This window comes from Leptodactylus fuscus, chromosome 2, assembly GCF_031893055.1.
Source record: "Leptodactylus fuscus isolate aLepFus1 chromosome 2, aLepFus1.hap2, whole genome shotgun sequence".
In the NCBI taxonomy this organism is placed as follows: Eukaryota; Metazoa; Chordata; class Amphibia; order Anura; family Leptodactylidae; genus Leptodactylus; species Leptodactylus fuscus.
In genome coordinates, this window is record NC_134266.1 from 51,057,439 (window position 1) to 51,074,354 (window position 16,916).

At 42.5% G+C, this 16,916-nt stretch overlaps 1 protein-coding gene across 7 annotated transcripts in view; it reads left to right on the plus strand.

Moving 5' to 3' along the window:
• Positions 1-16,916, plus strand: part of MYO18A (myosin XVIIIA) — a 243,618-nt gene that overhangs the window by 13,736 nt on the left and 212,966 nt on the right. For all 7 annotated transcript variants that reach the window (XM_075263717.1, XM_075263719.1, XM_075263718.1 and 4 more), the window contains exon 2: positions 15,496-16,624. In XM_075263717.1, coding sequence (XP_075119818.1) covers positions 15,599-16,624 — 1,026 coding nt within the window. In that variant the 5' untranslated portion in view covers positions 15,496-15,598. The remainder of the gene's footprint in view (positions 1-15,495; positions 16,625-16,916) is intronic.

The window sequence follows — 16,916 nt, forward strand, 5'->3', positions numbered from 1 at the left end:
ATGAATGGGTTAGTGTGCACTCCGGGATAAACCCAGATAGACACTGTTGCGTGCATGGGCCCGAAGTGTTGCAGTGGTTATGGCTCCTTTTTAATAAACTGTCTCCATAACTGCAGGGTTTTTCCAAGGCAAAAGTGTGTGATCCCGCTCTTACTAGGCTCATCAGATGTCTTCAGAAATCTTTATACAATTTGTGGTGTATCTGTAATATGCCTTAAACGCTGGTCTTTACACATCCCTTTAAACATCCTTCTGCTGATTTAGTGATTTAAAAAAAAAAAATAAAAAAAAAAATAAAAAAAAATTTCCTTCTTATTTGCTGAGATCTGTAGCTTGGTTGAAACACTACTTGTGAACATGCCTCATCACAACATCGCCTCTGTCTCCGAGGACTGACCCTAATGGATTCTACTGAAAATTGTAGATATGAGCACTTAACCCATTTGTAAGGGCAAAAGCGCTGAATTGGCTGAAGCTGATTTACTACTTATTGTTCGAGGGTCAAATGACTTAGGACCATAATTGGTGGAAAGGGCAGATAAGAGGCCTAGTCAAGGTCATTGAGGTCTAATTGGGGTTATCCTTCTAAAATACCTGTTCAGAATCCCTGCTTGTACTGATATCCTGAACAAATACTATTACACAACGTACCCTTGTTAAAGTGATGATACCTTGGTGGCCATGCACTTTACATAGCTGTCATCTGAACGGTTACTTGACTGCCCTCCATGAGAGCAAAAGAGTTGACCATGGTAAAATCCAAAACAACCAGCTTGGGTGAGCTTCACTTTCTCTTTTCAGTTCTAATACCATATTCATTGCTCCATCTTATTCAAATGAAGGGGCAGAGCTGTAATACCAATCTCAGCCACTACACTATGTATGGTGCTATACTTAGTAAGCAGTGAAGAGGCAATAGTGTTTGTCCAAATGCCACAACCCCTTCATTTACCTGTGTATTGGGGTTTCCATTGTAGAACCCCCACCGATCTGATATTGATGACGTGTCTTAAGGAGCAGCGATTATTATCACAGTCATGGAGAACCCAGCATTATAGAAAACTTTTTGTTGCAGATTTTGGTTTTGTAGGCCAAAGCGAGGACTGGATTTAGCAGAAGGGAGAGGTATAAGGGCTTACTTTTATACTTCTCGTTCTTATTAAAGCCACTCTTAAGAAAAAAAAAATGAAGGCTACATGCACATGACTGCGGACAAGTATAGGACCTGTCCTGAGTTTCACCCTGGACTTACAGCCGCATACATGGGCCTGTCATAATACATGGGTGTGTGTATGGGGCCATAGGAAGAAGTTGGTGAGCGTGCTAGCTGTGAATAACATGGCTATAGTACTGACATGGCACACAAAGCCTAAAGCCTTTTCTTTTTGAGCACTGAAAATCAAGGTGTGACCTATCTATAACCTGCAGAGAATTTTTTTTCTACCTGCATTTCCCTGTTGCAGTAGTGTGTGGGCTATGGTAAGTTCTGGTAGTAATAGGTGCGTCCATGCATGTATGTACGGTACACGTAGTCACTGCTAGATGGGTTGTTTACTGACTGCTTATGTTACAGACCAGGGGCTGGCAGATGCCTCTTTGTCTAAACTCAAGGGATTAGCTAGATCCAGGTCTTGATGTTCATTGCCTGAAATAAGCTTTGATGTTGAGAAAACAATCCCTTGTAATGGCAGATTGTACAAGTGAATACAAATTCTTTCTTTCTGATTTAATGATTGTACGACGTTCTATTGTATGTTATTTGTATCTAAGGTTGGCTGTATACTCTGCGATGGTACCTAAAAATCTGAGATGTGATGTTAGAACGGAGCAAACAACCTCATTGTGAAGAAGCCCTCACCAATATAACCTATTATCTATAGGCTGCCCTGTTATTCTATGGGCCATGTCTAATTCTGCTAACAGATCATATTTCACATTTGGTGTTAATTTTTATTGTGACATTATAAATTGGTTCCCACACCCATGAAATATATCAAGTTGTATAACAGGAATTCAAAAATTTAGACTCGCTTGCTTGCAAGCAAAAAAAGGTAGGCAAAACGTGTAAAAGGTTATTAATGGGTTTACAAGCAGTTAAAGGGGACCTTTCGCTACCTCCATCAAATCCAGCTCTTTGCTCCCTTCAATAGGCTCTGCTCCACTGATTCTGGTGGAGTTGGAAATTTTTTCTCTAGCCCCCGCCATTCCTGAGCAATCATTTTTGTAAGTTTCAGCACCCAATATGCTAATCGGGCTCTCTTTTTGACAGGTGGGTGGTCCCAGATCTGCTTAAGCCTAGGACTGCCCACTTGTCACTAGATCACTTAACTAGCATATTGGGTACTCTTAAATGGGTAACAGAAATGATTGTTCAGGAATGGAGGGGGCTAGAGAAAAAAAAGTCCATCTGCTCTGGAATCAGTGGACTGCACTTATTGAAGAATACAAAGATTTGGAATTGGTGGTGGTGGTGAAAAAGCCAGGGCCCTACGGGACGGAAACGCTTCGATTTGCCCACGGTGGAAACGCAGCGGGAAAAATCGCAGAGTTTTGCAGTACAGGCAAAGTGGATGGGATTCAAGCGAATCACATGTCCACTTTGCAGTAAAAACTATGGTGTGGACCAACCATGATTTCCAATACCGGCGATGTTTTAGAAATTTCAGCATTTCAATTATATCTACGAAATCTGATACTGTCCTGGTTTCTTGCTGGTCTCTCTCAATATGCAGAAAATGCCGACCCAGGGACTATAGCTGCATCCAGGACATGCTATGGCACCACCTTTTATTTTGTAAAATAAAAAATTTAATTTGAAGACCCCTTTAACCCAAAAAGCAAAAAAATAAAATGCATGAACATTCTACACCCCATGAAAATCTGAATAGTTGTTCTTAAACACTTCTATCAAATTAGTAGCTACAAAAAGTTATGTGATACCTCGAGCCAAATGGGCATATTCCTCATAGGTTAGATGAAAACCCACATAAGACGTTAGGAAAGAAATTGTGGGTCGCCCAATTGTGTTTCTTGCACATCAGCTTTATCCGGGGGTCTCAATGTAGGGGCAGGGGCTCAAAGCTTGCTTGTATAACTTTATTAGTTAATAGGATGTGTAGATAATCATTGAAAGGCTTGGCTCTCGTTTTTGGCTCTTGGCCATGGGCTCCACACGACTACCATGGCTGGGGGACAGTCTGTCCTTGTAGGCCCAAAATATATGACTGCAAACTTAAGTTTACAGCACTCAGTTCATACAATGCGATCTTTTATGTTGTATAAAAGTTTAGAAGCTTTAATATGTATTTTTTTTATAGATGGCTTATATGACCCAATGACCCGTTAATTCATTAAGGCCAAATGTACGAGACTAGGAGTGTATAGGGCGTCTTATATAATACTGTACATTGCTCACAAGAAGGAAACTCTTTCCAAGTACATGTACTATATGTCTGGTAGCAACGGGGACCATATGTAATAATGTACAGTGTATGTGTTGACGTTGTACTTGACCAGTATTATTCTCCTACTATGTCTTTTTATATTGACAAAAGGAATTGAAACTCTGAAAAAATTCCTTCATTTTGGCACCAGATTGTCTGGAAATTCCACCCGTCTCACATGTATCCAAAATACTTCCCCAAATTCAATTTTATCTGGAATTGACTAATAGACTGGAATTTGCGAAATGTTAAAGGGGCTCTATCAGCAAAATTTTGCTGTATGAGCTCCCCATATGCATGAATAGCCTTTAAAAAGGCTATTCAGGCACCGCTAATGTTATTTTAAACCCCCCGCCTGTTTTAAAATAAAACTATAAAAACATATATGTAAATCATACCTTTGCATGCACAGGGGCGGTCGTGCACGTTCCGACGTCATCTTCGGTCCCGCCTTCCTCTTCTTTCTTCTTCCAGCGACGTCCTCCTGTCCTGGCTCTTCTCCACCTTCATCTTCTGTTCTTCCGGAGTGAAGACGTTCGCGAGCGTACTGCGCATGCACGCGTAGTTCTAAGGGATACTTAGAACTACAACAAAAATGGTGCCGGCGTTTGTGCAGTAGCGCTCCGGAGGGAGCGCTACTGCGCATGCGCGGGATTTGAATGCAACCCATCGGAAGAACAGAAGATGAAGGCGGAGAAGAGCCAGGACAGGAGGATGTCGCTGGAAGAAGAAAGAAGAGGAAGGCGGGACAGAAGATGACTTTGGATCGTACACGACCGCCCAGTGTGCACGTTCAGGTATCATTTACATTTATGTTTTTATAGTTTTATTTTAAAACGGGAGCAGGGTTTAAAATAAGATTAGCGGTGCCTGAATAGCCTTTTTAAAGGCTATTCACGCATATGTGGGGCCCATACAGCAAAATTTTGCTGATAGAGCCCCTTTTAATACAAATGTAGAAATAAATGTGACAAAGGCATTGGGGGTAAGGCTAGGTTCACACTTGCGCTGGACCGCCAATACAGCGTTTACTCGTGGAGAACCGCAGACCCTATATACTGTAATAGGTTCCATCTGTTGTCTGTTTGGGTCCATGCAGGACTTTTCTCTCCGCCAATTTTTGGTGGCTTTACTAAGTTCGGGTTCACGCTAGTGTTGTTCAATGTCCATTGCTTTCATCCATCACAGGCTGAAACGAACGGACATTAAAGGGGTTGTCCCGTTATAGACACTTTTCCCCTGTCTTGTAGATAGGGGATAAATATCTGATCACTGAGCATTATCAATGATGTTGACACAGTATACTAAAATAAAGGGTGCATTGTGAAACGACGAGGATACAGCAGTGGTTTTGGTTCGCCCATGAGCACAGAATGACATGTCTGACTCTCTAATAGCCTTGAATGTCCAAAAGGACGGATTGTATAAATTCGACACTAAGGTGTTCTGTGTTTTGCTGAACGTGACGGATGCAGGTATAAGTGACAGAGCTGGCATGGAGCAGCCCACCACTCTAATTTTGCCTTGCTCTTCTCTGTGATGTCATTGCCTATTTCTCTTTAATGCACTTGTTATATTTGTGCCAAAAATGACAACTAGAAGAGTATGTTAAAAATTCCCTTTTTTCCCCCCTCACAATGTGGTCTGTGGTCTGAATGGGAAATATTTTTGGTACTTGGACCAACGTTACGGTGGGCTGATTTTTGGCTGCCTGAAAGCATGTTACAGAGACAGGTTTGCGCAGATTGTTTCAGGCCTTCTTTGTAGAATATGGCCCTGAGCCATTGTTAATCTTTAACCCAAAAAGCCCTGTCTTAAGCTGGTAGTACACAAAAGATAGCTGTTGGCTGCTCATTTGGCTGACCGCTGTGATCCTTGACTCCCCTATAAGTTTTTGCTTAGCAGACATGATGGTGGGGCAGTCAGGCTGTCCCCTGTACACCAGGGATATGGAGTCCAAAAACAAGTATTTTAGACTCCAACTTTAAAATAAAATGAAGTTCACTAACTCCATAGCTCCGCTATACACATTACATTGATGGCGGGCCCCACAAAACTTATCTATAAAACTTTAATATCTGTCAGGAAACTAGGCCTGTTCGACTGACCGTTATTCTTCATGGTTCCGCACTCCCATACATTGGTTCTGCTGAGCGTGTATGTGTTTTCAGTGGGGACAGAAGAATTGGCTACGACCAGACACCTCCATTCACCATGCTCATTATGTCAGGGTAGGGTTGGGAGGCCCTTATACACATAACATAGCTGTCTGGTTCAACCAAAATCTGTGGGTGTTTTCCCCCTTTATGCGTTGGGGAGGGGGGGGGGGGCTTAACATCGTTATCGACCAATATCTAATGTATGTTAATAAGTGAGCTTTCACGTTCATGTTCTTGTTGTAGGTAATGGAAGTGTATGCATTATTCAGTAACAGGTACGGGAAACTATGTACAAGAAACACTATTGCGTATGGAAATTTGGCGCCATGTGGAATAATAGGAATATATCAATGTAGCAAACACATTTCTTTTATCCTCTTAAAATAAGATATGTGTGAATTTGACTCATCCTATGATTGAGAATGTTTGCCATTTATTGCCAGGGTAAGGCACCAATAGGAACCAAGCAATGACATAACATGGGAATTATTCTGTATCATAATGAGCGTCATGCTGGAGTCGACTTAGCCGTCATTTTTGTTCCTCTGGTGACTGAGCCAAACAGGAATCATGATAGAGATGGGAGCAGAGTCTAGATGGCCAAACAGATGCCAACAAGTGCCAAACCGGAAAAGAAAATACACTGATGACCAACTTGCCCAGTTGGCCGCTGTTGCCTCTGTAGTTGGCCAGGTAGTTGGTTGCCAGTTCTTAGTGCAGTATTTACGCCTACCTTATGATAGACATAAGGAATAAGGAAATAACTTAAGGAGATAAAAATAAACTCTGAATGAAGTATTTGTCTTTCCATATGTCTTTCCATATGTTTAGTCATCCACTCCCTTTTCTGCTGCCTTTTATGTTTTCTTTATAGTCTGTCCAGATTTGAGCAAGGAAACAGAGCTGCAGTGTAAAGCATGAGGGATGAACAGGACAGCAGCTAACCTGCAGCCATAGAGCAAAGAGAAAATGCACGAGGAAACCCAATACTTATGAAAATAAATGTTGTTTTTACCAAAATGTATTGACCTATAACACATATCCTGGAATTTCTCTGTGGTATACAGTTTGCTTTTAGGTGGCCATAATGGCTTTACCGTAATTTTGGAAACAAATTTTAAGCTTCGGACAATTTGAACTGGGGCTCTTTGTATCATAATGTGGCTTGTGGGTCAGAGTTTGGGTTTTGTGGCTGAATCTGTTGTCTGTTTTAAGCATTCTGTGTGTAAAGTCGTGGCTGACTCTGGGTTTATGTATTCTTACGGCTTCAGACGTTGCTGCTGTATACATTATCCTTCCGTGCTTCTCCCAATTGGCTTATATCCCTATTACTCTGGCAATTGCAGCAGTGTCCAAAAATAGTCACCCATTATAATGGTGTTTGGTGATGGTCTCATGGGTTTGATGTTGAGGGTGGTGATGACTTCAGGCAGTCTGTTGTCCACTGAACTCGGAAGGAAAATTTACATGTAAAACTCCACTTGAGGTGCCCATACATGTTCCAGAAAAGGATAAATCGGACTAAAATACTCAGCGCTTAGGTGAGTCTGACCGCTCCTTGGAATCTATTTCTTGGTTGCCTGTCTTCTGGTGAATGTCTGTTCTTGGGAAAAAGTCTGTGTTTAAGTTAAGAATGGTTGGAAAAGTCCTAAAAATATCAGCATCTTGGCTAAAATCAAATGTGGACACTCATGTTTGTATGGGATCATGGGGGTAGTCAGGAACGCTAGTGATGGTTCTATAAATGATAAAGTGTCCAACTACTACTAGACATTGGTTGCTTTGATCTCACGAGTGCAGCCATCTTAAGAACTTTTTTGTTTGAGACCTAGTTTTGGTGTATACGCTGAGAAAAGCTCTTGTGTGTGTGTGTGTGTGTGTGTCAGATGTAACCATAGCACTGTATTTACCCAGTGGAGTCCAAGACTGTGTTCATTGACTATTGGGATGGTTCATCAGTCTACTTGTCTGTTGTCGCTATAGGAAGGTGCTGCAGACTATAGTTTCTTATACAGGGGTCAACCAACTATGCAGTATAGGTATTGTGTTTTTTTGTTTTACAATGGCACCCTTTGGGCAATGCACGCTGAAAGAGTGGCATACGAGAGAGTCTTCTGTTGGAGGTATACATTGGGAAATCTTCTGATGTATAATTCTGTTGGTTTAGGATGGATATGTCAATGTCAGATTGGTGGGGTGCAGAGTTTTGGACCCCAGCCGATCTGATACTGTTGTGAACGGTTGTGTTACTTGGGCAAGCTCTGATTCACATGTCTGAGATGTCGTGTCCCACGGCCTTGCAGTTCAGTCCCATTCAGTTGGGACCAAGCACATCTGCTACACAATGTAGGCACTTTGTAAGCAGAAAAAGCTGCAGCGTTCGTCAGTGGGGGGTGCTAGGTGTCGGACCCTCATCAATCTGATATTGATGGTTAATACTAAGGGCAGGTTATCAGAATCACAAAGGATTAGAGGGTAACTTACTGATTGGTGGGGGTCTTATCGTGTTCTACAGAGCGGCAGGTCAAGCAGCTCACCCTGCTTTATTCATAACTGGGGTGCACCAATCCTTAGGACTGGAGATCTCATGATAAATGGGGTCCTAGCAGCTGGACCCCCACTTATCTACAAGTCACCACCTTTACTTTGTGTTACCAGAATACCCTTGTAATGTGTACTGAGGCTTAGGATTTGTCTTTTATGTTCAGTTTATGCCTCAGGAAACCTCCTGGTATGTATGTCAGACTTATCCATAGGCGTTCATTCACCCAACAAGGGCCTGATAGTGTCCTTTTTGGCTTCTGTTGGGGCAGTAGTCTCTCTGCTTTTTTTTAATGCATAGCAATGTTGACTGTATACCGTACTATAATGGTACTGTATAATACTATACTGCCCTGCTTATATTATGACTGTACAGGTGGAAATGTAATATGTGCTGGATCCCTTGTACTATGGATATACCCGGCTCTGAGCTTCTGCCAGCAGCGTGCCCTCTACTACCCTGCGCTTGCCACTCATCACGTCAGTTTTTCTTTTTGTTTGCTGAGGTCTGGAAAGCGCAAGCCCAGCTTTCTAGAACTGACAGGTCTGTGGCGGCGTATGTCCCTTTTGTGTAGGATGCTTTTGTTACTACTCGCCGGCTGCTTCCTTTCATGAATAATTGAGATGGTGTTAAGTTCTGAGCAAACATAATAAAATAAAAAAAGTGGGAAGAGAGAAGCGTCATGGCGGTGGCTGCCACCTGAGGAATTGTAGCACAGAATACACTATAAAGAGAATGATTGGGATCGATCGAGGGCTCTTAGAGGAATAAGAATATACAGAATCCTAAAAAGCCCCCAAATTGAATGGGAAGCGGTGAGGAGTAGGGGTGTGGTTTTCCTGGGAACAAAGCCGGGCTGGTGGTCCTGCCTGGAATATCACAAGTCTGCAGCCTCCTCCGATGTGCCATGGAGAGATGGTTTATATGACTTGTATCTAAGAACCGTAATGCAATTTCTGGCAGACGTCTCCTGGAGGTTCGCTCTTATTTACCTCTTTGTGGACAGGAATGTGACGCCGAACAGTAAGTAGGAACACCTCGACACAATATTTACTTACTGTGTGTGCCTGCCATGTTGTCTTAACTCCTGATGCAGCACGTCTCGTGGGAGCTATTCATAAACAATTGATTTACCGCATTGGATCCAGTTTTTTGTCTTTATGGACGCCTCTTCTGCCAGGAAATACAACAGCTATTAAAAAAAAAACAAAAAAAACACACACACAAGTGTTCATTGTTAATGGCGTAGTAGTAGTAGTCCATTGACTTGCCTTGTGTGGACTCTAACGCCACTGCTACAGGGAAGCGAGACTACATTTGAGCCACCGTCGCTCTTAACATCATTGTTAAAGGGAACCTGTCACTAGACTAAGAATCGCTGAACTACCTGTATGATGATCTACAGAAATTTAGCAGGGGGGTTTCATCATCATGTCGTAAAAGAAGGTATAACCGCACTGAATCCAGCGCTGCCAGGCACATGGGCGTAGCGATGATGAAGCCAAGAACATTATACCTCTTTTTGCATGTGTAATGTACTATTCATGGCTTCATTTCCATATTGCACATTCATCTGATGCCACCAGGACTCATTTCACCCTCCCCCCAGCAGTTTGCGCCTTGTTTTTCTGTATAATATAATTTTTGACGAAGGCGTCCAAAAATCACGCTGTATTATATTTCTTTCCCCTACTTTATATAGCACTAACATATTCCACAGCACTTTACATACATTGTCAGTCACTGTGAGCCCTATATGCAACAATCTACCTTCCCTACCTGTATGTCTTTGGAGGAAATCCACACAAACAAGGGGAGAACATACGAACTCCTTGCAGATATTGCCTTTGGTTGGATTCGAACCACCAGGGTTGCAAGGCCACAGTACTAACCACTGAGCCACCGTGCTAGTATATAACATTATGCTAGTGGTTTAGCCGCCCCAAATCTAGTGACTAGTTCCAAAAGTAGCGACTTCATATTCTATATGAGATGTTCCTCTACAGAAAGTTCTGCTCTATTCTCCTATGTAGATGCAGAACCCCCAGCTTAGTACATGTATGTGAAGGAGTCCCAGTATAATACATCCGCTTTGTATCCAGGACCAGCCACAATGCAAAATCTGTTTAATCCTCCTGAGCAGTAGTTATAGCTTATTACAGTAATAAAAGTTCATTGTAGGGTTCATCATTGTTATATTGTGTTACTGAACTATTTGCGTTTGCCATAGAAAGAATAGGTAACTTGATTTGCCGTATAGGATTACTAGTGCCAAGGCCTGAATTGTATCTCTGGACGGTAAAGGTTGGAGAACCCTGTGGAACCTGTTCTGAGTGTTACAGTTACTTATGGAGTTGCTGTTACGTCATCTGAATTGTGTTCTATGTGTGATAGAAGTAACAAAGGGCAACACTAAGGCAAAAGCCAGGGCTTATACACAGTCCAGTCACATTAATGTGACCACCTGTCAAAATCCAGAATAACCACCTTTTGCAGAGCGGACCGCTGCGAGACGTGCAGGAAGAGAGGGGATGTTGTGATGATGTTCACTGGGATGTTGGGCCATGACGACTCCAGTGCCGTGGCCAGTTGCGCTAGGTTACGCGGTTGAGCATCCATGGCACAAACAACCCAATCGAGGTGGTCACACAGATTCTCCATTGGGTTCAAGTCCGGGGAATTTGCTGTCCAAGGGAGTACAGTAAACTCATCCTGGTGCTCCTCGAACCAAGCACGTACACTGCGAGCTTTATGATATGTTAAAGGGGACCTGTCACATTGTACATTGTGTCTGATTTGCAGGCAGGGAAAGTTATGGTACTGATCTATCCAATATATAGCATGGTGCAAAAAGATTCAGTATTTTTTACTTGCAGCCTTATTAATGGCAATTGTTTTCCATTCTGAGCTTAGGAGTCCAGTGGGAGGTCCTGCTCAACGACGGACAGCCAGTTCTGTGTACACACTTCCCGCCACCTCCCACTGGACTCCTGAGCCCTCAAAGAGCTGACATTTTAGTTTCACTGAATTTTTGTTCCTACAAATCTTTAGATCATTCTCCTCCCTTTATAACTTGCTGCCTACAGAATTCACCGCATTTGTAAAACAGTATGGGGCAGATTCACAAAGACTCTGCACTACTATTTTGACTAATTTGACATTAAGCAAAGTCACCAAATGGCAGTTTTAATGATTTAAAAAAAAAATAAAAATGTCCATGTGTTCTGCAGGTGGCCATGACTGACTACTCGGTATAGTCTGTCAATGTACACACCCATGTCTGCGCCTTCAGTAAAGATATAGATTTGCCCTATGACCGGCAGTAAAATGGATTATTGTATTGTGTATTTAATGTGTTTTCTTTCGTTATCTATTATTTCTATTGTAACTCCATACGGAGACATCAGTTATCTGGTTCTCTATCTCTATGCTGCCAAAAGCATATTTCCGTACTCATGTCAGCAATGAATCAACTCCTATACGCCTTATCTGTGGGAGGAAAGCAAAGGTTTCAGAAGGAGCCCAAACAAACATGGTGACCAATATGCAAATTCTATGTAAATAGTGCTGTGGTCAGCATGAACCCCACGTCTGTAGTTAACCACTGCACTATCATGTTCTCTAAGCTGTCGCTACATGTGGATCTACTGAAATTGGTACTTGGGAGTAGAGCAACTCTAGGGAACATCTTCTAGTCTTAAAGGGGCTCTATCAGCAAAATCATGCTGATAGAGCCCCACATGCGTGAATAGCCTTTAAAAAGGCTATTCAGGCACCGCTAAAGTTATATTAAACTACCCCCCCGTTTTAAAATAATACCCTAAAAAAGAATGTGATCAACTTACCCATCGTGCACGGTGGGCGGGCATTCAAGGTCTGCCGTCTTCTTCATCCACGCCTTCTCTTTCTGCGATGTCCTCGGGTCCCGTCTTCCTCCGGCGCTCGCAAACTGACATTGCTAAAAAAAATATGGCCTGGGTGCATGCGCAGTAGCCGTAGTAGAAGCAGCATGCTATTGCGCATGCGCCCAGGCCATTTTTTTTTTTTTTTTTTTTTAGCAATGTCAGTTCACGAGCAAGGCATCCTTATCCTTAGAATAGGTCAATAGTATGTGATTGTTGGGGGTCTGACATCCCCACAGATCGGCTTTCTCACTCTCTGCTCTGCGGACTTGGTTGCAAGTGGAGCACCATACAAAACGTAGACATGGCAGCTCAGCCCCTTCACTTGAATGGACCTGAGCTTCTGCTGTACCTTATTACCAATCAATGTGACACCATTGGCACAGAGAAGAGGCCACAGCACCAATCGCATAATAAGGGACCAGTCATCAGTATGTTAGTACCTTGTGGGAACGATTCTAACCACTCTCATCCAGTTTTTTTCCATCTTTTAAAATGCTGCAAATTTTTGTGAAAAACTGTGTTTGACATGATTTGTTGCTATTTGTGCCAAAGTACAAGCTCATATGCATTGATAAATCCCCCCCCACTAAAGATGGCGCTTCTCCTCCTCTGTATGTGTGCGCGCTACCAGTGAGTGTTGCACAACCTATTCTGGTGACCTCTGTGCCAGCCTTGTATATGCATATGGTAGACTAATGGAGGGCTGGCGGGGCTTGTGGGCAGACATGTGCCTCTACTTATGGCAGTCATTTCTGTTTGTTTGTTACTAAATTGGAACCACATTTTGTTTTTGACCTTGAAGTAGATAAGTGATAAAATGTGCCGTTCTTCTGCGAGTCTTGTCATGTTTGTAAACTAAACTTGCTCACACTTGGGTAGAAGATTCAAGACAGAGTACAGTCTTACAGCCGCCCCTACTCATGAGATGATATTCATCCACAATGTGATCAGCGCTGATCGGAAGTCAATGGGTGTTACTACAAACAATCCAACCAGCGACAGAGAATAAGGGTGCAGGCTCATGTGCTCGTTGATCGCCACTGCCACACCGTGAGCATGCAACCGAATCACTGAGTCCATATACTCCCTGGGGTTTGTGCCAATGCTCAATGATGAGCCTGATTTTGCCATATATGTGTAATTGTGGCTGACCACAGACCAATTTTTTCCACCATGATGAAGTGCGTTGGATGCGTCCAGTGTACAGGGCTGCAGAGTCGGAGTCTGGTCCAGTTTGCGTTCGATTTAGAGTTGGTAAAAAGTTAATAACAAAATAATTGTTTTTAATGTTCTACAATTAGCAATATTGTATAATTAATCCACAGCCCTGCCTGTATAGGTTGTACCTTTGGCAGTGTCTGAAAATAAAAGGATCGGCCTGATGAAATTCATCCACCCAATCCTTTTCTCCTTTGACTAGGAAACCCGTCTACATATTACATGGTTGGTGGGTTCAGATAAGAACATCTAACGTGTATGGCCAGCTTTGTAATGTGTTTTTTTTTTTTTTTCTTTTTTTTTCCTGGACATTTGTGAACATTTTACACAAGGAACCGTGAACTGAGATCAAAGCGTTTGTTGGCTCATTTAGATGGTATGAGTAGTGTTTAGACTTTGCTAACACGATGCTCCAGGGCAAGAATCACACTGAGAAAACTACCCTGTGTCTTTGCCATATTTCTAGGAAAGTGGCTCTAATTTGTTACAATTATTATTGAGAAGCAGATCTAGCGAAAAGAAATTTAACACCTTATCCACTCATCGGGAAAAGCACGTAAGAGGTTTAATGCAGTTCTATGGCTCGTTCTTGCGGGATAGGACGCCGCTTATATGAATGAAGGTGCCCAAAACAAACAGGATGTCACATGTCCCTTATTCTAAAATTGGGAGGAACATTCATTTTAATACAGTATGGCAGGGACTACATGGCTGTGACGTCCTTTCATGACTGAAGATTGTTACCCTTCAAAATCACAAGGAATGTAAATGAATGGGGTTATTGTGACGGCGCTTCTTAGTCGCCCCAATCCATGTGTCAATCTGAAGATTAGGCGATGGTGTCACTTGGTCGCTAGATCAAGTTGTTAAAGGGGTATTCCCATGACGCTTGTTCACTAACCTGCAGGCTGTTGTGCTCTCTTCACTTCCTGCTTCTCTCGGCACATAGGTGGGCGGGGGTTTCACTTGCACGGGATTGGTTGTAAATGAATTACCGCAGTGTGAAGCTGATGTAGCAGAGCTGGATTTGAGTCAGTTTGCATTACATACAGAGGTAATAGACTCCCTATCTCAGCCCTTATCAGCCAAATTCAATTAAACCGACTGATATGAGCACAGAAATCCCGGAGCTCTCACCTCCCCTAACTGAGAAGCTCCGCTACTTATCAGACACAAACAGCTCAGAGCTGCTCCCAGCCCCTCCCTCCTCCCTGAGAGCAGGCAGCTACATCACTAGACAAATGAGCAGATAATCCCAAGGGCCATAGAAACGGAGTGTAAACAATGAAGTGAATAAATTAAGATAGCAGCCAAACAAAGCAGTTTTGATAAAGCAATGCATTTAGGAAAAGTCTTAAATCCACATAAACTAGCAGTATAGATAGGATGCTTGTGATGAGACAACCCCTTTAAGTTTGACTGGTCTTGTTGGCTTCTGTCTCTGGGAACAGAAATCGGGTTGGGGTGTAAAGCAGTATTAGGTATGTTGGATTTTACCATGATCTTTGTTCTTTTCAGAGATAAGTGGTGGTAAATGTATCTGACTGCAGCCTATCCCATCTCACTAGTAAAAGAAACCTGGGCAGTCAGCTGATCTAGTGTATGATCAGTGGTTATGTTTACATAGGTGCCTAGTTAAAGACTTGTCTTAATGTAGCAGATCCCTTTAATTGGTGTTTTCTATATGGTTTAGCTCTGTAGATTGCAAATAATATTAAATGATTTTCCCACAGTACCCTTATCCCCTCTGTTCCCCATGTCAGTAGTGTGCATGTTCAGCCAGCACCTCATTTACTTCTGTGGGACTCGAGAGCTCTTAATTTTTGCCTTGGATAAACCCTTTAAACCCTTTATGCATTGGGAAGTATCAAAAGACAAGGCAGTCAAATTTTTTCCATTTTTAATCTACTGTTTGGATGTCATACACATTTAGATACTTTTTAGTAAGTAATATCAAAAGATTTAGTTCATCAATGATACCCAGATGTAATGGCCATTGTTATAATGTATATAGTACATTCTCTATAGTTTTACTCTGTAACATCTTGGTACATACTGGCTGTGGGAATGGATACCAATGCATTTATACAAAGTGTCAAATTCTGAAAATAGACAATAGACATACTGTAGTTTTGTCAGCTGTTGGTGATTTTCCCCAAGTGTTCTGTGTTTAGTCTTCCATGAAGTCATTCTTATTATCTCATTGTGTTGTCTCTTCTTCTTTGCAGTAAAATATTTATCTATGAGTTTTGGAGATACACTAGACAAAAGAGGATATTGAACATCGCCACAGATCCCGTTCTGCACACCGCATCATAAATACATAACAACATGTTCAACTTAATGAAAAAAGATAAGGACCGAGATGGCGGGGTCAGAAAGGACAAAAAGAAGGAAAAGAAGGAGCGGATGTCTGCAGCGGAGCTCAAGAGTCTGGAGGAGATGAGCATGAGGAGGGGCTTTTTTAACCTTAATCGTTCCTCGAAGAGGGACTCCAAGACCAAACTGGAAATATCTAATCCTATACCTATTAAGGTAGCTAGCAGCTCTGAACTTAACCTCACAGATATTGACTCGGACAATGTCAGCAACAGAGGAAGTATTGTCTATGATTCTGGACACCTCAGTACTGCCAGCTCCAGTGATGACTTGAAGATTGAGGAGAACAACTTCAAAGGTAGTGTTCTTCAGCGAGCTGCTAAGTTTGGTTCTCTGGCCAAGCAGAATTCTACTGGGATGGCACAGATGGTGAAACGATTCTCTTTCTCCCAGAAGAGTAAAGATGAGAGTCAGTCCGAAACTTCTACCCCATCCGAATCCTCCGCCGCTCCTTCCCCACAGGTAGAAATTAGAGCTTTTGATGCCCAACTTAATAAATACTCGGTGCCTTCAGTGCAGGTAATCCCACCAAGCGATACTCAACCTGTCGTCAAAATTCCAGAACTAGTGGCAAAAACCTTTCCAGCCGATTTGCGGTTGCCTTCTGTGCTTCCACCACAGGCACCTGTGCCAAGAGAACTAGTGCTACAGAGGAGAAACACTGGAGATTTTGGCTTCTCATTACGTAGGACAACCATGTTGGATAGGGCACCTGATGGGCAAGTATACAGGAGGGTTGTCCACTTTGCAGAACCTGGTGCTGGCACTAAAGACCTTGCTTTGGGGTTGGTACCCGGTGATCGACTAGTAGAAATCAATGGTCGTAACGTGGAGAACAAGTCTCGTGATGAAATTGTGGAGATGATCCGCCAGTCTGGAGATACAGTAAGGCTGAAGGTTCAGCCCATCCCTGAACTTAGTGAACTGAGTAGAAGTTGGCTGAGGAGTAGTAAAGGACTACGAAAAGAGGCTTATGATGTAAGTATACTATCACATTACATATTTGATGACCAATCCAAAAAGTTCTGCCCCTTTTTTTTCCTCTGTGTTTAGGAAAACTTATGTATGTTTTTGAAGATTGTTGTGTTGGATATGTTTTATTCTAATCCTGAAGGTCCAGCAGGTCTACAGATAGGACCTTGCTGGTTATCAGTCACTTGGTTGCATCACTCTCTAACAAGGCTCCTCAAACTGAGATAGGACTGACTGGCGAGGTGTGCCTCAGGTGTTTGGGTAGCCATTTTGACTGGAGTGTTCATATGTCACATAG